Below are 21,536 nucleotides of genomic sequence, written 5' to 3' on the forward strand. Positions count from 1 at the left end.
CCACCTGTTAGTCACGTAGGATTTGTACACCTTTTCCCTGGAATAAAATGAAAGTACATGAAGGTAGACCGTCAAACGTACTAGCATTTTTAGGCATGGAGAGACAAAATTCAGGCCACTCTTATCTGAACTTGCTTATAGATGTGGCAAGTTGTTATTTTTTCTCTTTACAAAGGCATCTCAGGAAAACATTTCCTTTTTTGTTTTTTTGCTTCATTAAAATTATGAGCATAACTGGTTCAGGATTAGACTAGTGCTTACAAACCAAGAGTGTGCACTAGATGATTTTTTTTTTTTTACAATTATGGAAAATGTTGCTGATAGAGCAAGGTGTCTAAATAGAGTATGTCTATATCTTTGTAATGCTGAATGTGGGTGTTTGCTGTTACAGCAAATACCAATAATCTTTAGTTCTGTAATTGTTAATGGAGGAAGATTATAAAATGAGCTGGATGAATACTGCAGCGTTAAAAATCCTGGATTAAAATATATGTGAACAGCACATCTCTGTAGATATATTTTGGGGATGTGTATATCCAGTGTTGTTAGTAGAGAGAAACATAATACTTAAATACAGAATTGTAATGGCAAGGAAGGCTGAGAGCTAGAAAAAGGAAGACTAAGAAACAAGGTCTGTTTAAGTGAATTCTCAGCGGTCTCATACTTCGGGGTAGCTGTCAGTTCCCTTTGGTCTCCTTTCCCATATTCAAAGAAGTCGCAAAGGCTAAGAATTCTTGCCGTTATAAATCTGCGTGAGGCATTTGATTCTGTCTATCAAAATGTCTTTGTTCTTAATATACTAAGAGCTGGAGTTTAGTAGAAATCAACAGAAAGACCAGAACTAGACATAGAGAACTAGAGTGGGGTTTGTACCTAAAGCTAAGACTTTGTTGATACTGCAAGTTCGGGATAGATTTCAGGACTGGATTGTTAGCATTGAATGGCAAAACTTGTTCAGGAAAGACAGGTGTCCCAGCTGGGAAAAACTCACATTGCATGTGAAGAATGTTGTCTGTATTCTGCAAATGCTGATAAATGGGTTAAGTACCCATCAGGGGTGTGTCAGGTGAGACCTCTGTCACTGCAAAAGTTTAAAAAGTGTAGACAAGCATCTGTGGGGGAAAGGCTAGTCACATATCATTTGCCTTCGGAGCAAGGCATCGAGCTAGGCAATCTCTTGCTGGTTCTTCAGTCCTTATGCTTAACTCCTTTTTTAACTCATCAGCATAGGATGCTTCTAAGGAAACAAATTCAGAAATCATGTAAGCTGATAGAGTACAAACCAGAAACTTGGGAATGTAACCCTGGGAATGTAACCCTGAAATGACACAAATTTAAAAATGTCTTAAAGATGGTCTTTTTTGGTTTGTTATAAAAAATATGATATTTAGGAATGTACTTAAATATTTTCTTGTGTAAATTGAAATGGAGGGTTAGGAAGCTTCTTCACAGATTTTCCTGGACTCTGAGTTAAGTTAATTATGCAGCAAACTTTAAATCATTTAGAATTGTATAGGGACAAGGTTGTGCTCATGTTAGATACTTAAAGCTACTGTTTCTGCACTGTGAAACACTAACATAGACTTGACTGATGGTAAACACTGAAAGTTTTACATCTTGGTAAGTTATCTATAGTAGGGCCAAGTAACAAACATTTTTATGGAAATTATGCAATTTTAAGCATGGGTACATAAGCAAAATGGTTATTGTCCTTCCTGTTTATAGTTGCTGTATTTGTGGGACGTTTCAGTCTTGAATAATATTTTTCTTGCTCTGTGGTAGTTTGTGGGTGTTCATGGTTCAGGATATTCTTTAGGCAGATCTAGACATCTGTATTTTTTCCATTATTGGTCTAGAAACCAACGGGTCAAATTAGAGGTTTTGATGCTTTTCTCATGGCAAGAGGTACTCCCTTTCAAGGTTACTTGAATTTTTATCTCATTTCAAAACCAGAAATTCTAAGTTACTTCATATTATTTTCTTAAAAATATCGTGAAGGCTAACAAGAGGAGAGCTCTACAAATAGAAAGTTCTGCTGATGACTTCTTAGAGATTGATCAGTTTTATAAGCATTTGATCTGGTTGGAGTTACTGATTCTATAGTTTTTTTTATGATTTTATACCTCTTATGTCAGGGAAGAGTGGATCATATGTACCAGCCAGCTAGAAGCTTAAACAACATACTCTTTACTGGTGCATACTGAGCTTCAGTATTTGCATATTACTTGTGTGAAACACAAGCTTACGATAAAGGAGCTAAGTTCCTAGTATTTGAGATTACTAAATGTCTGTTGAATCAGTTTTAGAAAGATTTTAACAAGCCAAATAACACAGAAAGGCCAAAACAATGTTTTTCCTTCAAAAATTGAATGTTGTTAGACGTTGTGTTGGTGGCACAAGTTCTTCATCTCCATGTACCTCTAACAAGTTTCTCCTCTAAACTGATCCCTGCAGTTTTGTAAACCTGTCCTTGTATGCATCTTCTGTAGATGGTTATCATCTAGCTAAGAAATAATGTCCATTCTTCTGCTGATCTGCTGTATCTCCTCTTATTCTTGTGTATCTCTTGGGTTTTGCATAGAAGCCTCCATCTGATATTTCTGTTATACAGTGTGAATTCATGTCCTTCTGTTGTTGACCTGTATCCTAATCTGATGTTAGGGCAGAACCAGATGTGTTTAACGTTTTGTTAGTTTGTAGAAATGTCTGCTGTTATACAGCCGTGGCACACCTCATAAAACTGTTTAAAACAGACTTTCCTGTCTGTTTTAAAGTAACAGTCTTTATGTAATCTGTTTTGATCTTTTTCTCAATAAGATATAGCACGTGGCATTTAGTGGTTCACTTACAGTAAACCTTTGCTCTTTGTACGGTCATTCATCATTCTGTATCTTCCCCGCTCATCATTGTCAGTGCAGGACAGCATCACATTTCCATACTGGAAGGCATTGTTTATGAAACTTTTTCACTAAACTGCTGAGTCAGAGTGATTTTTTTACAATCATGGGTAAGGAAAGGATTCATATTTGTCCTTTACGCAGTCTAATGTCTCAGGGAATAACTCACTCTGTTTACTGCTGCTTTTCTGGAGTGCTCGCTACTTTGGTAAGTGTTGCATGAACTGGTCCAGATGACTGCGTAACTCCAGTGCTGTAATAGTTGTGCTTCCCATAACTCTCCTCTCAGCTTCTCTTGTTTGTACATAGGCTGCAAACATACCTGCTGTTGGCTTCAGCAGAAATGTCAGTATTTCACATAGCTATGTCATTTCTGCTTGAATTATTATCTTCAGAACACCTTCTCCTACAGAACTCTTATCTGGATACATTCTGAATTTCACAGTCCACAAACATCTCCTTTATAGAGGAAGACAAGAGACCAAAAAGTTCTTTTTCCGCTCTTTGGATGCTGTGTGTGATTTCATTACATAGAAACAAAAGTGCTCTTTTTCCAGTGTTTCTGAACCCTGGATGCAGACAGTTGATGTGCTTTCACCAAGAAGGGCCTGGACTATTTCATTTTTGGTACACTAACCACTCCTTGTGAGCATTCAGGCTCACTAATAGTTTCAATTGTTGTCTTACCGTTCCAACAGCAAGATAACTGTTGCATGTACACTGAAAACAGCAACATCATCCAGAGACAGTAAACAATATTGACTGTGGAGAACTGTCCAAGATATTGAAAGAATTGTAAAGTAATGTGCTCTCAGACAGGTAGTCTGTCAATGCAGCATTGAAATTACTGATCCTTATTACAGCCATGCAATATGCAATCTGTCTGAAGACCTAGCACTGTAGTTTGTTCCTTTGCTTCTGCATCCAGTCGTTGATTTCTAGCTGAGTGCAAATTCTGTACACTTGCTGTATTACGTAAAAAAATATATGGCTCCTTGATTGACACCACTTGTCCTCCTGGCAGCTCTTGAAAGATGCACATCTTGCATCCATGTACAAAGAACAACAAAGACTTTTATCTTATCAGCTGAACAGTTTTAAAATTAATGACTGGTATTTATGTTGCATTGGAAATTTTGTCCCAAGATGCACTGAAAGGGATGCTTATGTGTGTAAGTAACTGCAAATTACTCTCCGCAAAACAAAGAAATAACAGAACTATCCTGTAATATATGAAATAAATTATATAAAAAGAATAACTTTGCATTGAGCTTTTCGTTTGTAGAAACCTTCTAGCAGCAATAGATACAGAGATGTTGGCTAGAAGTGTCACTTCTTTTCCTAGGTTTGTCCTTCTAAATTTCTAGGCTTAGTGCATCTTTTTGTATGTTACCAGAAAATTCCCCTCTATTTCTTCTGAGAGCAGGAATCATGAGATTGAACTGACTGACCTGTTCTGCTTCCCTGCTTTTATAGCACAGAGGCTTTCTGGCCCATTTCTGTGGCTGTGTGGTGAAAGCCGATGTTGCCTGGCAGGGTAGTAATAAACTATTTGTGATGGAGAGGTCAAATCAGGCCCATAATTCTGGACTGTTTCAAAATGCAGAAGCAGTTTATTTTGGCTGAATTTCTTAACTGGTGTCCTGTTACTCAAGGAAGGGGCTCTGGAATTCATTAACTGCACACAAAGACTCGGTCTGTGTACGTTTTCATTAAGAAAGAACGATTCGTGTTATATTTTTCTCCATTACTTTCTTTAACTTGTGAACAGTGTATGTGCGTCCGGTTTCGCTGTAAAAATAAAAAATTCCATGTGCTTTTGTCACAGGTATATCGTGTTTAAACTGATGCTTTCTTTTTAACATCTGTTTCAGGTGCAGTCCACTTCTCTCCTGTGTCTATAATAATAAAGACCAAACATATGTAGCTAAAAAGCAGCTATGTCAGGCTGAACCTTCCTTTTCAGTTGAGGCTGTTGACAGCGGGAGGCAGCAGCTTGGTAGGGAGTGAAAATTCAGCATGAACAGAGCAAAGCGAGTAACATCTTAGAGCAACCAGGAAGTTTAGTTCAGAAAAGGAGCGAAATATTTCAGTAGGCTTAATATGGAGATGGGGCCATGGCAAAAACAGGATATTACTGTCAGATTACTTTGTTTCCCACCCCTATCTTTTTCAATTCCTATATTATTTGCATGTTTAGAAATCTCAGGAGAAGTCTTTTGATGCCAAGTAATGGAGTAATTAGCTAGTGCCATAGAATTGTTTCCTGTAAGGCTTGATTGCTGCTTGACTGTTAAATACTTCAGCTCAGTTGAGCCGTAACTCCTAAAACCCATGTTTTAAAATAAAACTTGTGATTTTTAGTTCCTAGATACTTGGGTGCCAACTTTGACTTTTTGAAATACAGGTGCTCTGCACTTTCTGAAAACCAGACTGCTTGAAGACGTACTAAATTTAGAAATGAGAACTGATTTTTATATGTATTATTTTTAAAGTTAGGCTTAAATTTTTTCGGTGCGCACTTCACAGTTCATGGCAGCATGTTATGTCAGCATGGTTTCATTACAGAGTTGCCAGCAGAAAAATTTGAATAAAACCAGAAGGCACGTGCTTCTTAAACTACAAAACACCCCAGCGTTGGGACTTTGGAGAGCACAGAGTTGTTATAGGTACATGAGTGAGCAGGCCCTCCATGTCCTTTCTAAATGTTTCTGTTTGCTTCTTGCTGACACTTTGAGATTTATACAGAGCTTGCTCTCAGAAGGATGTTCTAAGTTGTTTGCACATGGCAAGTAGTGTAGCATCCTGGTGAGGTACTTTCTTTGTTTGTTCATAGTTCTGCTCAAGAATCTAGGCACTGGCTTGATATATTTACGTTTCTGACGTATCAACAGTATGTTTTTAATAATGCATAAGCCTTAATGCTTTCTGGCTTGTAACAGTTATTTGGGAGCAGGAAAAGAATAAGCAGGATTAATACTGTGTGAATGCAAAGTCTTGATGTGGTAACAAAAGATGGACATTTAATTGGAGACTGACTCATTTGTCATATGTTTGAAAGGGCATGGGAAGAGGCTGGAATTGAAGTAGCAGAGCAGCCCCTTACTTATTAGCCAAAAGGAGGAGCAAAGATCTTATCCAGCAAGGCTACAAAAGATTACATTGCATTTTAGTTACTGATGGGAAGTGATTTTTCTTAAACTGAAATTTCAAACAAAGGGTGAAGACAGACTCGAAGGTTACTCAAGTGTGAAACTTGTTCATGAAATGTAACTAATAAATATTCTGTAAATATTTACACCGGTTTAATGTTGTCTTAAACTCCAGTATCCTGGTACTAATTGTTTTTAAAAAAACAATGTAAGTAAATTCTTTCACTACCAATAGTCTTGTCTCCCTTGTGGGTGATAAACGTTGACCGTTCCCATATATGTGCATACATGTGCTTATGCATATGTTTTTTTATTATTATTGTCTGTGGAAGCCATAATCTTCTTGTTATATTTTTATTTTGCTTTACTTAGAAGCAGATCAACTAATCAGCAGACTGTAAATTGGTGTTAGGTTTTTGATGGCCTCCCTCCTAAACCATTTAAAATTCCCTCTTGTTCCATAAAATTGTGTTTTCAGGCATGGCCACTGTCCTCCTGAAATGCTGCTTAGAAGAAATGAGAAACCAGACAGCCAAGAATCACAGAACAAGAGACTGCTAAATTTTTTACTTTGACCCTGGTGTATGAGAACTGGTTATCGTTTTTGGGGAAACCCATTGCTGCGTTTTCCAGTTCTGTGAATCAATTCCTTTTGGAATTACAGAGCTTGTTTCTAGGAAAAATATTTTGATAGTCTGTCTCAATGCTTAACTCCATCCATCTCAGTTTCTGCTTTCAGCTTTTTCATAACTTTCTACTGCACACAGCGTTTCTGTTCCATCCCCCAGTTCTCTGTTTTTGATTTCAGGTATTTGTAGGCTCTTATGCCCTCTCACAACCAAACATTTCTCGTGCTATTAATTGTTGTTCAGATTATTTTTTTTTTTTTTTTACTGGCTAAATTCTGCTTTCATCTCATATATTACAAAAGTACTGCTAATGTTTCCTTAGCTGAGAATCTCAGGACACAGGGCTATAACTCACAGTTATAGCAGTCTCTTTACAGAAGAAGCAAAAAACATTAATGTCTCAAACTTAAATTCCCAACTTTTCATAGATAGAGTGAGTCTTCAGAAATGAAGAGAGAGTGTGACTGTAATGACCATGCTTCAAAGTGTATTCTGAGCTCTAGGAATAATAACCATTGAAAGGCATCTCCTGTCTTTTACACAATTTCCAAATTCAGGTAAATTCTCCAGTTATGTGGGTTTTCCTTGGAAATGATACTAGTAACGACCTTCTATTACTATATACTACAAATGAAAAAATTGTTACTTACTGTTGAGACACCACATTGTCCGTTTATCTCTGGCAAGTATTATCCCAAGTAGCTAGGGAACCTGGTATGGTTAAGGAAAATTACTTTCAAACCCACAAAAAAGTTTGAGCTAGAATTAAAATTAGGTAAACCACAGCTTTTAGTCCTAGATTTTTCAGGATTTCAAAAGCAAAGTAGCACATAAGCATGTTGTCTTCTATGGAATTAAAGCATATATGACAGGTTGTATCCTACCTGAATACAGACAGCTTTTTGCACAGGAGATTAATAGAACGCATCATTCAGCTTTTAAACAGAGTAAATAATCTGATCCAACTGGAATATTCTGCCCCAAGCTTCAATTTTAGCTTCTTCTTTCACTCACCGCCCTGCTAATGACTGAGGTTTCTGGAGTAACTCCCTGATTGATGGCAATGCATCAAATCTGTTTGTGATTACAGATAAAGTTTGACTATAGTGCCTCTATTTTCTTCACAGAAGCTGATGCTTCCTTCACTCTTCTAAATTGGGAGCGCTGTAGTAAATCACCCAAGACACTTGGGACAGACACAAGTGCTTGTATACCCATTGTTGGTGTGATGCAATATGCTGGGTTTCTCATAAAACACGAGCTAGGATAACTTCTCTTCATGAGGCTGCAGGCAGGAGATGCAAAACTAACCTTTTTATAGTAATAGTAAATGGTTTTTATGTTACATCTTGTTAGAAGACAGATACATGCAGGATGCTTAGTGTTGCAAAAATGGTATTTGTAATAGGTTTTGTAATAAGTTTACGTGTAATTTGTAATAGGATTACTGTTTTTTCTTTTGCATATGTTTTTCATTATGCTTTGGTAATTTATATTTGAATGTAGCTTATTTTAGGATACTTCCAATTTGATGGGTGTCTGTTTTCCTCGCAGGTCTTGTTTTGTCACACACGGCACACTCATTTAGCCAGAATGTTTCACTGCGAATCTCTGGTTGGGTTTTGGACTGTAATTTTTTAAAAGAAAAGAAAAAAAAAAAAGCTCTAAAATCCATTGCATTTGCCATCAAGCACAAATTAGTGTTGAGCAGTCCAGTTTTCCACCAAACAGATAACGTGGCTTTGTCAAAATGGCAGACCGCATAAAGTTGAACATCAGAAACCTTTCAGTCTGGCTCATAGCAGTATTTAACTGACAAATAAGAAACTCAGTTGATCCAAAAATCCTGATGTCCATACACTGCATAAAATGTGCTTTTGATGAACTGCATGCACATAGATTTAAGAGTCAATAGTCTGACTTGCAAAGACATTTAGTGAAGATGCCTTACAATGACTAGGCTTCGATTCATTGATTAAAGTTCTGTTACACTTCTCTTAAACAGATCTCCATACATTACTAGGGATAAAATTAATGCTAAAAATGTCTTTGCTAATTCTTCGTACAAAATTTCTAAGTGTTTTTTTTTTTAATGGGAAATGTTTTTGAAAAATACATGCCCTTTAAGGGGAAGGGAGAGAGAGACGGAGGTGTAGATGGATGTATGTGTATTGAGCAATGTCATATCTAGGTTAATTGGCTTTCCTAATTTTTTCACACTTGCATTTGTTGTTTTTCCTTTAAATCCCTGATCAGAGATCGATATTGAGCGTTGTGTTCGTGAGTCCATCAACCTGTTTCGCTGGACGCCGAAGAGCGCTACATACAGGCAATATGCACAGCCTCCACGGCAAGCCAGTGAGAGCAATGGCACAAGAACTTCCATGTCCTGCTTTTCAGCAGACTATCAGGAAGCACCTCGAAGTGACCTAGTAAGTGACCTGGGAATTGGAGGGGAGAGAATTGTTCAGATTGCCTGTTTCTCCTGCACCAGATGGTTTTTTTCTCTTCAAAATTTAGACAGGAAGAAAACACCCACCAGACCTCAGTTACTGGAATTTATTTTGTCACTTCCAAGCACAGGGGTTTGACACATTCATCAGATGTTCTGATTTGCTTGTCAGCTAATGCACGGAGTTAGAGCCTATGCCGTATTATGAATTTTGATAAACAATCCAATGCACTAAATGAGAATTAACTGAAAGGTTGTTGAGTTTTGGGTTTTTTTCAACTTCACTCCTTTGAAGTTCAGCTTCTTTGATGTACATGCCAATAAAATTATTTCTTCTTGTGCCATATTTCTGCCTCTCCCAGCTCCTGCTCCTTTGGTTCTGTGATGTTTGTTATCACAACAGTCCCATGTCCACAACTCACCTGCAGAACTACAAACAGGCTTTATCTTAGGAGAAAAGTAGTAAAAAGAACAGTTTGCTGGTGAGAGATAGGTCACTGAGAAGTGATGCAGACAGCTCTGGCTGCTTTTTCCATCTTGACATGTCAGGTTAAAGGTATGGCTCAGGTTTTTTTGAGAGGAGGTATTGTGTGAATTATGCCTGTGTTTGTCTTGGCAAAGAATAACTAGTGACTAAGAGTATATCTGCATTAACTGTATATTCAGCTTAGCAAAAAATATTTTTCCCTTCTCTCTCCAGTAAAATCCGATGGTTGTTTCTCTTGTCAAATACACCATCTCAAGAATGGTGATTTGAAAAGATTCTTTTCCTTCCTCTCAGCAGTGTAAATCTAGTCAGTCTCTTAAAAATTCAACAGTTTTTATTGTTGTTTTTCTTTCCTTCCACGTTCTCCTACAATCAGTATTCATTCATGAGTACATTACAATAATAGGGGAAGGATATATAGGCCTGCCAGATCTATTTGTTCAATTGCATTAGGTTTTAGTCCTTCCATCTGTTTTTCCTGACTACTAAGAAGTGTATTGTCACTCAAGTGTGTCTTACTTTTTAAGTAGTCCCTAAACCGGAGTCTGATATTCAGTCATTTTCTTGTTTTTTATTTTAATTTTGATTTTACTTCTGTTGCTGTATTTTCTATAAGCCTTAGCCACAAATCCAGGACTCCCAGTGCTAGACATGCAAATGCAGAACAATAGGAAAAAAGAGCTTACAAAATTTGAGAAATAATAGGTGGATGTAGAAAGGCAATTGGGAAGAAAAATTAAGTGACAGGAGAATATCGGTGGTTGTCATACAGGAATTGTAGTCAACAAAACTGGTGCTGTGCTGTTCTAGAGGGATGTAGAGAGATTTTCTGAAGGAGCTAAGGGCTGCACATTCACAGAATAATTCAGATAGGACCGTAGGAAGTCATCTGGTACAAATTCCTTCAGAAAATAGGCCCAACATGGAATTCAGATGGGATCGCCCAGGGTTTTGTTCCATCAGGTCATGAAAACATCCGAGGAAAGAGATTATGCAGTCTCTCTTGGCACCCTGGACTGACGCCTGACAATGCTAACAGTGAAAATGTTTTTGTGTATGTGTTAACTTTTCTTAATGTTATGACGACAAGAGAGTAAAAGGTAAGTCTCTTTGGTCCTAAGGATGTGCTTGTGCCTTTCTTCATCCAAGCGAAAGTGAAGGCACTTGGAAATAGCTGGGCTGTTAAATAGAACAAAGATTTATATTTGTAGCAGAGATAAAAATCCATTATTTTGAGTCAAGCAAAGTTTCTTTCAGTGTTTTTCCATTTCTTCAGAAATTTTTGGGGCGTTTTTTAACTGACAGTAATTTTATTTTCATACCAGCAGTTGTGTTTGTTTATAATGCCAGTAGCTAGACTCATCCATCCCACAACTTCCAAGAAGTTAAGCTGATGTTTTTGGTATGTTATAGAGATGAAAAATAAATACCATCGCTTCTATTGCCTTCTCTTTCATTTCTACTTCTTTCTACTTAACAGCAAAGCACTTTTCATTTACTGCAGCGTAACTGATGGTTTAACTTCTTTTGGAGCTCGAGTCTATTGGATCTTTTGGGTACTGCTGTAGGGGTTTTTTAGCTCATCATATGGAGCAGCGCTATGTGATTTCTATGGAAATATGTGAACATGTTCAGACTTCTTCTGTAGCAAAGAGGAAACTAATATCATGGACACCTGAATGACAAGGAAGCAGATTCATATGTTAAGTCATAGTCTAGAAATGTGTTTGCTCTCATGTGCTGTATTTTTATGTGTCAGATTATTTTGAGGCAGACATATACAAGCCAAGTAAGTTATGGTTCTATCAGGAGCCATAGTTCAGACTTCAAAAATCCTGTGTAACATCAGCCACTAATGAGCTACCTCTCACTTGTGACCAGTTCTGTCCTTGTGGGTAGTTATCTTTGTGAGATTATACTTCTTGGGGATTTGAGCAACATGGCTAAAAAAAATTTGGAATTATTAGTGGAATATGCTGTTTAGATCCAAAAGGTTTCTTTGGGTTTTTTAACCTTAATCCTGGAACTACCTATCTCTTTCTTCAGACATGTCCTCTACTGGTATTTGCTGCCATGGGAAAACTTTTTTCTACTTGAAAGCAGTGGAGTCCGAGTTCAATCTTTAGTACTCACAGTAGTCTTTAATGGATTTTCTAAAACATTATTGTGTCCTTGCTGGTCAGCCTAGCTCTTAAAAAGTTACTTTGCTGTTTCCCCGCCTATTTGCTTGGTCATTATTTGGGCAAGTCCTTTGTGCTGTGTTTGTATCTCCAGTTTTATATTTATGACTCACCTCTGTATTTGAGGGTGGGCAGGGTAGAAAACAATTCCTTTGTAAACAAAGCTGCAGGTTTGCTTCTGAAGGTAACTTATGACTTCTTGAAACCGTGTTTAGTGTATTTAATTCTAAACACCAGCTGTCTCTTACTTCTGTATTTTTATTTTCCTTCTAAGCTGCTTCAGTTTGTTTCTTAAGTGCTTTTTTTTGGCTACTCAAATATTTGTGTGTATCTGCATGTTATGGTGCTTTGGTTAATAATAACAGGAGAAGTATTTGCCCCTGGGAGAGCACTTTTCTCCCTAAATCAGCAGCCAATAAGACAAAACTGTTTTGACTCTTTATCACTAGCATTGCTTAGTTTTCATTTTAGTGGCATCTATTTGCAACTTCATAAATAGGCTTGGGTGCTCTCTTCCCTCCTGGACTTGTGTGTTGCTTAATCTTTTACTCTTTCAGCCAGTAAACATATTTCTACTGAGATAAAATCTCAGGGAGGAAATAGTTTCAGAGAGAATGAATGTCCATCTTAAGTGGTTTTGCATGTTTATTTTGAGAAAGAGAAAATGACAAAAATAAGAATGGAAAAAAACTTTTAAGTTCACTACTGAATTTTAGTCGCAGTCTACTCAAATTTGTATCTGTAATTATTTTTTTTTGGCCAGCACACTGATGATTTTTTTTCTTACTCTTCCTGAAACTTGCTTTTATCCCCTGGAAGCTCCCAAAGTGTTTTTCTTGAGTGTCCAGGATTCACAGAGACAAATAATACTTGTTATGTGACAGTTTTGTGCTACGCCTGTATCTCCCTTGTTGTGGTAGATGTGCACTCTCTCCAGCTATCCGTATACTTCTAAATAAAAGTCAGAGAATGATGCAGTTTCTTTATCTTTATGAACATCTGCTCAAGTGTGGCAGATGGACTCCCAGAAATCCCAAGGGTGATAAAATTATGCCTTCATCTTGGTCTTCTACTACGCATCCTCTTTTCAAGGGTGGGAGTTCCTGATGAATGTTTGGAAATGAAAACAGTCAACTGGAAAAAGTCTGCCAGATGATTCCTGATCCTTGCACTGATTTAAATGCCACCGGTCCAGTTCAACTTTTTTTTTTTGATGAAGTAGAAGAAATACCTCAGTGGGAAGATGAGTTAATGGCTTGATGAAACAGCATAAACGTTAAAAATGTTTGTTTGTATCAAAAATAGTATGAGCAAAGTTTCCTGATGGTAACCTTTCTTTGCAGATAATCAAGAATAGCTTGCATGGCAGACTTCTTACACATGGGGAATTCAGGCCTATTTGCAATAAATATACCAGCACTCAGTTGCTTCTAATTTCCTGTGTGCACCTAGGATATATTTGTCGCTATTAAATGTATTAGCTAGGTATATTAAGCCCTTGAATAACTGGTGTGTAAAGTCAATCTGTTCTTCTAAAAGAAGCACGATGAGTAGTGCATACCAATATTTCTGTTTCAGCGTACAAGCTAGGAAATATCGAAGTGCAATGCTGCAATGTCCTTGCTGTTCTTAACAGTTGTTGTATGTATTCTGCCTCAAGGGTCTTCTGACTGCCTCGATCCAATTCAGGTTTGCTTTGTGTTCTTTTTTTGTAGGGAACTTGGTTTTGTTTTCTTCTTTGTTGTTCTACTACTCAACAGAAAGCTATTCTCAAATTTGTCTCTAGTTCATGTTAAGCATTAACCAATTAAGATCTGAGTTAATGTTTATAATTTTAATTTTGCATGTGCCTTTGATGCTTCTGTCTTTCTGATTGAAGCTGCCAACAGCTTGAGTGAGAAGTTGGGTTTATTTGTCATTTTTGAAAAGAGTTTGTTAAAATACACTTTTTATGTCACTCTTCTATGAGTGAATAAACAATTCACTGTTTAATTAGGCATGTCATAAGCTCATCACATTCTGGCAAATATTTTTAGGAATTGTTGAAAGCTTCAAAACTTTCTCTGTGTATTTGTTAGCTTTTCAGAGGTTTTTTTGATACTCATAAGCCAGGCAGTCAGCAACCAAAAACTGGGGAGTGTAAGGAAACCTCTGCTTCCAGTGCTTTGGTTTCACAGATTAAATTAGCTGATGGAAGCCTTTTTTAGCACCTTCTTTACTCTGCTTCATTTTAAAAATATAATTGTATTTTATTGTGTTTTAGAGCTTTTTCTGATAGAAGTTAAGGCGTTAAATCAATTAACAGAGTAGAGAAAACAAGGAATATATTGGCTTAGGAAATAACTGATGTTAAATGTTAATTTAAGAGTCTCTAATGAACGTTGTGGTTGTTTTTTAAGTTGTAATATAAATAGCAATTATTCTAATTGAACGTAAACTCATTGGAACAAATGCACTGTTTTTTCTTAGCTGAGGCAGAATTAGAGGAATATGTGTTTAATAATCTAAATATTATTTAGCTAAGACTTTAATAGTTTGTTAGACATAAGGATTGTAAACATATTTTGTACAGACTTGGTTTCCGAGTCCCCCTGGGATGTGTTTGTCTGCTGTGAATGTAAATGGGGCGGTCGGAGCAGCCGGAGCACACTCTGCTGCAGCCTTAGGCTCAGGCTCTGGATTCACTGATTGTCCATCTAGTGCTTCCTCACAAGCCTTTGTGGTTATGCCCACTTTGAAGTTGTAAGGTGGGTGTATTTGACCTTTTTGACCTCCCACAATTGGGATTCCATGACTGATTAACAAATGTGCTGGAGGGTGGGGGGGAGTGGTAATTATACCTGCAAAATTAATTTAAAAAAGAAAAAACGTAGCCAGGTCTGTCTGTCGGCATCTTGTGGGAATGTTCTTTTTATTGTGGGGTTTTTGTTGGGTGTTTTTTTTTTTTATTTGGAAATTGCTTTAAAATCAGATTCTGGGTTTGATAGCCTTTGATCAATTAAATATTAGGAGTTTCATTTTTCAGGTTTTTCACTTTAGCCATATTACTGGGGAAAATAAATTTATTCTTAAAAATCATAAGTAGTAGCCACTATATGGCAGAGTAGGAAATATGGCAGCTATCACCACCACCCTTTAAGGTGTGGATGTTATTGACAAATGAGCTGTTTACGAGATAAAGAACGAATCTGGCCCGTAATAAAGTAATAAACACAGCAGAACAGTGCCTTGAAGTTTGCTACAGCTGTTAAAGAGCTTGGATTCGAGCCAGCTCTGTGAGAAGATACTGCCTGAAATGCACGTGGTAGCACCGGTGCCTTAGTCTGAGGTCAGTCCTTGCCAAAGTAATTTACTGGAATATTGAAATGAAAAATGGGGGAGATCAGAATTTCCAAAGTCCCCCTGGCCAACGTTACGTCAGCCCAGCCGTACTCAACACTGGGCTGTAGCTGGCAACCCGAACCTGAGCTCTGCAAAGTGTCCCTGTGTCTGTCACCCGCGCCTTTTCCATCTGCGTTGGCTGATGCCAGTTTTCCTCACTGGTTATTGGTGGGTGATCTCTGTGATACGTGAGCCGGTACAGTTCCATTGTTGAAAACTTGGGTGTTGTGCAAATGTTTCTTTCCAGAAGTACAGCTGGAGCAAAGCTTTGTTATAACTAAGTTGTATCAAGGAGACGTTTCTTGGTCTCACTGAAGAGTAGTAGCGGTAAGCGATTTTTCAAACACCTCCCTCTTATTTTTATACACATTCAATGCATGGAGAGTGTTAGGAAATAGTTACACACCTCAGTGTGTTAATAATTTCACTGCTAATAATTTATTGAGTTGCTGACAATATGATGTAAAGTTAACATTTTGTGAGAGGTGCTATAGAATTATCCCCTGAGGAATGCATAAGGAGATCAGCTCAGGAGCTCCTAAGGAGAGCAAGATTTCAGGCTGTAGTGGTCCTGAATTGCAAGCTGGCTGGCTGGAGACACAGTTGTTATTCTTTTCACAAGTTTTAGCACTGATTCTGGCCCTCTTTCAGAGGGAGGACTATAGTGGAAGTAAGTCTTTTTGGCAACCGGTATAAATACTTGGTGTGGTTTTCTGGGTGACAGCTTTATTTCATACTTTGTTAAATCATCCATAGTTTATCACAAGAATAGCGGCCTGCGTCTAAAAACAGGAAAATGAAAAAGCAGTGCAGTGTGTATGTGAATTTATTTTAGGAGAGAAGTAACACTCAGAAAAACCCACTGAGTGTGCTAAAAATATACTTTAGGAGTAGCACGGAACTAAAAAGCTTAATGTGTTTTTCAGCTCTTGGTAAGCACCATTATATGCTGCAGAGAGAAATGGTCTACTTGATACTACTTTTTTTTTATGTGTGTGCTTGTAGCATTGCAAGGCAATCGAGTTTGGGAGAAATTTTTGAAGCCAGGTTTTGGAGGAGAAGTAAACTCAAGGATCTTAGTAGTTTATCTCACACACAAATATGCTCAGGTGCATGGACATAGCTGCCTCCTACCACTCATAGCAACTCTGATTCCAACAGGTACTAACTCCTGTGTATGCCTTACATTGCTACAGTGAAAGTTACGTCTTAGAGCACAGTGCTGTGTAACAATGCTATTGAGAAAATGTAATAAAAATGAATTTTCCTGACATGGGGAGGTGGTGTATGTCAGCGATATTTATTTCTGTCAAAAGCCTGAGGTTTTTTTTTCTCTATTCCCCAATCCTCTGTCCTACCGCATTCTTTTTCTCTGTATAGATTTCTATAGGAGCACACCTTAGCTTCCATCACATCCCTCTCTTAATGCACCTCGGGCCAGTTTAAGTGCTGTGCATTTTCTCAATTCAGTCATGGTGCGGTGTCGTTATGACCTAACTTTATTAGGAAGTGCAGTGAGAAGATGAAAATTCATTTCCTGAATGTGGCTGTCTTGCCTGGTGCTGTTGCTGCATTCTTGCAGCTGATAGCCTAGTGCAAATTGGCTGGTGACCTATGTGAGATCAAGATGATGTTGACACACTACTAGTAAAATTGTTGCAGCTATGTATATATATTTTCTCATCTGCTGTTGTTACCAGTGGAAGATCTGATTTTCAAATATGTGTGACAGCATAACTAGAAGAAAGAATGCATACTGATTGCAAAGTTGAACCTGCAGCAAAAGTTAGTCACTGAGCCCATCCTGCAAGTGTGAAAACACTTTTTAGGTTGATGGGCATAAATATTTCTGTTTATGCTAAAATGATGACATGTGTATTTCACCAAAGCTTGGGCAGAGTGGTACAGAAATCCAAGGAGATCGATGTGAAAAGTGCTTACAGGGTAACTGTCTGACTAACTATATTTTCCAAACTTTTTGACAATTATTCAAATTCAGCACTCCTCTTAATGGTCACCAGTTAAGGTAGAGCTTTAACCGTATATTTTGCCCTTTGGCAGACTTCATAGTGGTAGATAACTGAAAATGTCCCAGAGCTGTGCTGCCATCTTTAATGCCAGTTCAGAAAACAGGAATTATGGATAAATAGCAGCTACAGTCAAATTCTGAAAAAAGATGGATTGTCTAAATCCAAGGTCTCTGACAATGTGACATATGTGATCACATTGTGAGGGAAAGGAAATTCCTCTTCCAGTTGCAGTTTGCATTGAGACGTGAAATTAAATTCCTATTGGTTTTGCTTTTAAAGAGAGTGAGGGAATCTCTGACAGTTTGTATTCTTAAGATTCTGTAATATTTTTTTCTCAAAGCAAAGTAAGACAATTTCTTGTCAAGGAGAGAGCATCTATCATGATATAAAAAGAGGCACTGATGAAAAGGGAGGAAGGCTTGTAAGATCATTCTTGCTGCTTCTTTTACTTCCAGTTTTATTTCCTGTTAAAGCATCTTGTGAGTATTTTTAGGTACGACTGAATTATGGCTCAGCTTTGTATTTTAAAGTGGTTCCCTGCAGTGGTGAGAAGTGTTTACCTGTTTTATCATATCAGAGGCAATAACTAATGAGACTTTGCAGCATGGCTGTTAGCTGCATGCAGGGAATAACTTGTCTTTCTGCTCTGCTGACTTAGCTTATTCACTCAATTAGGTTACTCCAAGGAAAGAGAGAGAAGTTTCCTTAATAATAAGCTGCTTCATCAAGCAGAGCTCACTTAGGTTCTTGTAGGCTGCCTACAATGGCGTACGAAGCCATTTGGAGGATGTTTATGAATGACAATTTGCTAAAAGTTGCTGTTTGCGTACTCCTTAAGGTGTGATTTCTGGAGCAGGGAGCTCTGTGGGGGAGTCAGGGTGGTGGAGGGGGTGGAAGAGTACAGTTTGCAAAGTATATTTGCAAAATGAAATGGAGAAAACTTAAGAAACAGGAAGTAGAGGGAGATAGGGAGGATCGAGAATGTAGGCAGGAATACCTTGACTTGGAAAGATGAGAAGCAGAATATGATGGCAAGGGAGAACTGAATCTGAATGTAAGAATAAGTTTGCTAGAGAGGTTGTGAAGAGAACAATGGCTCTCAAGTGTGTGAAAAATTTTAGAACATAGTTCCTAAATATCTGGAAGTTTGGCTGCTCCTCGTTTATAAGTCCTAACTGAACATCAAAAAACATTGAAGCCTTTTTGTATGACCCTTTGCTAATGTGATCATAAAATACGACAGAAAGAGGAGAGGGGTGTTAGGGACCCTGTGTGTCAAGATATATGCTCTTTTTTATTTAGTTATGATCATTAGAGTACTTCTGTCCCTGTATAGGTCTCTTCCTGTTAGTAACAGTGAATTTAAGCATTATTCTTTTTCAGGTGGAACAGGACTTTTCTCTTATCAGGCTATCAGAATTCAAGGGAGGAATAAGAGTCATACTGTTTGTTTAAAAACAAATAAACAAAAACACCCCACCAAAAATAAACAGGCAAAGGACAATGTTCCCAGAGGATTAAGTACTGCCATTATCTAGAGGAGAGAAACAAAAACATTTGTGTGGAGAGTACTAAGTGCAAACACACTGGTAATGATTGGTTTCGGTCATTAAATCCTTTTAGATGATGCAGCGAAAATCCAGTGTTCTTATTTGGTCTTGTTTTCAGATACTTCCTGAAAACTAGCTGCCTGTCATGAAAACTGCTTTTTTGATAAAAACATGATAGCAGTCACTTTGCCTACAAATCTGTCCTGAAGTGGCCTGTTGGTCTTGCTTATTCTCCCTCAATTTTTTTTCTACCAGTTGTTTTCATCTGACTGCTGTATTTTAATGGGTATAAAATAGTGCCACTCTATACAAATATATTTATCCCAAAGTTTATATGATGGCACTGTGACACTGAGTATTATATTTAGGTGAAACTCACTGTAAAAAATACATTCGCTTTCTTCCATTATGGTTATTTAAAGAAAAACAAGCACAAGCAGCAATGCCTTTGCTACAAAGTAGTATGAGCCTTGATTTGGAATTACATCTGTTTGTGGTTGCTGTGTGAACCTGCTTTTGTCTCTTTCTCTGATCAGTTCTTCAGAAATCTTTTAAAACCATTATCTTCTAAGCTGATTCCAGAGGAGGGCCACGAAGATGATCCGAGGGCTGGAACACCTCTGCTATGAAGACTCTCTCTCTGCTGAGAGAGTTGGGGCTGTTCAGCCTGGAGAAGAGAAGGCTCCGGGTTGATCTTATTGCAGCCTTCCAGTACCTAAAGGGGGCCTACAGGAAAGCTGGAGAGGGACTTTTTACAAGGGCGTGTAGTGATAGGACAAGGGGCAATGGCTTTAAACTGAAAGAGGGGGGATTTAGATTAGATATAAGGAAGAAATTTTTCACTCAGAGGGTGGTGAGGCACTGGAACAGGTTACCCAGAGAAGCTGTAGATGCCCTGTCCCTGGAAGTGTTCAAGGCCAAGTTGGATGAGTCTTTGGGCAACCTGGTGTAGTGGAGGGTGTCCCTGCCCATGGCAGGGGGGTTGGAACTAGATGATCTTTGAGGTCCCTTCCAAGCCAAACCATTCTATGATTCTATGATTGTAAATGCTTTTGTCGTCTTATTCCTAGGTATACATGCATACATTGACTTCAGAAAAAAAACATTGTGTTCCAAAAATATGGAATGACATCTTCTCTGAAACATGTTTCTTTATGAAGGACTTTCATATTTGGAATAGATTATTTTACTTGAACCCCAGATTTTAATGATACTGAGTTTCAGGCCAAAGCTCCTTCTGTATTCGATTTGCTGCAATAGGTTTTGCCGACTTCAAAGTCAAAAGGGGGGAAACCCTGCTTCTACTCAGATAAAGCTGTCCTTCCCATGGATGAAAAGTTGCTTTATAGCTCCTGTTTTTATCAGATAGGACTGTTAAGTTCAGATTCAGCAGAACTAAAGATACTTACGTATTTTCTCAAAAAAACCCACAAATATATTCATTTAATAGCCAAGATGAAATGCCTGTAGGAGATTACAGGCTAATGGAAAAATAGATAGGAGCTATGATTGTGCCAGCGTCATGTTCTGGAGTGCTTTAATCTTTCTGAAGCTTGACTTCTAATTTAAGAATGCTTAAGCAGCTTTAATTCCTAATATTAAAAAAAAAATAAATTCTTATTGCCTATTTCTTCTTATTAAGAGCAATAAATGCATATGGCTTAGCAATTCCCAGGCCTATTTGAAAATTAATGAAGTGAGAAGGGTAAGTACTTTGAAAGTAAAGAATTTAGGATATTGTCTGAGAAACTTCTGGGAGGCAAGTAGACCTCAGACTTCAGCTGAAGTACTCTCCTATTACCAGCCCGCTGATGAAGCAGTCCTCCCCGATAAACAACTTCCTACAGCTGACTGGTCTAAAGCAAGATTCATGCTTGAAGTTAGGATATGCTAAAATAAGTCTCTTTTCTTTGCAGGAAAACAGGCAAAGCAACTTAAGTAGTAAGCTCAGTGTCCTAACATGCATAGACTTGCATGTACGTGTGTGTTTGAAAATGTGTGTATATCTTTCTGATAATTCTTACCTTTTCTGAGTAATGACAGGCAGTTCATCTCTGTATACGAACACAGTTCTCAATTTCAGTGCTGTAGTCAATATACAATTCCTTACACTACCTGTAAAACCGTGAGTATATTGACTAAACTTTGGAGTGCTACACATGTGTGTAACTGGACTTTTAACTACTGTCTGGCACTGTGCTTAAAGTAGAGCTTTTACCTGTTTTAGGAAAGACTAAGGGTGAGGTTTTAGACATTATGTACTATATCTGCCTTGGAAAAGAGTAAACAGATCACAGCAGAAGGATAATTGAAAGGAAGAAACAAGCATCTCAAATATGTGATATGCTATTTGGACTTAAGCTTCCTAGTGGTTATCCTGGATGGTTTTTTTAATTGTCCTGTGTGTACCTCTGATAGAGGCGGGAAAAAAAAAATGCTTATCCTGGTTATTAAAACCTATTCACAGGACAGATAATGTCTATCTGTGGAGCACTCCTTATACTTTTAGATAAGGAGAAAATGTTTTTGTATGACAGGCTGAGAGAGTTGGGGTGGTTCAGCCTGGAGAAGAGAAGGCTCCGGGGTGATCTTATTGCAGCCTTCCCTGGAGAGGGACTTTTTACAAGGGCGTGTAGTGACAGGACAAGGGACAATGGCTTTAAATTGAGAGAGGGCAGATTTAGATTAGATCTAAGGAAGAAATTCTTCACTCTGAGGGTGGTGAGACGTTGGAACAGGTTGCCCAGAGAAGCTGTGGCTGCCCCATGCCTGGAAGTG

The 21,536-nt window shown here is 37.9% G+C and overlaps 1 protein-coding gene across 4 annotated transcripts in view; it reads left to right on the plus strand.

Annotated features, from left to right (window-relative positions):
- Positions 1-21,536, plus strand: part of TBCK (TBC1 domain containing kinase) — a 107,518-nt gene that overhangs the window by 64,668 nt on the left and 21,314 nt on the right. For 3 of the 4 annotated variants that reach the window (XM_086611873.1, XM_086611874.1, XM_086611877.1), the window contains exon 23: positions 8,935-9,110. In XM_086611873.1, coding sequence (XP_086467999.1) covers positions 8,935-9,110 — 176 coding nt within the window. Of the gene's footprint in view, positions 1-8,934; positions 9,111-9,198; positions 9,350-21,536 lie in introns of those variants that run through there. The other variant, XM_086611876.1, reaches the window with a different exon arrangement.

Source organism: Tauraco erythrolophus, chromosome 5 (assembly GCF_009769465.1).
Source record: "Tauraco erythrolophus isolate bTauEry1 chromosome 5, bTauEry1.pri, whole genome shotgun sequence".
In the NCBI taxonomy this organism is placed as follows: Eukaryota; Metazoa; Chordata; class Aves; order Musophagiformes; family Musophagidae; genus Tauraco; species Tauraco erythrolophus.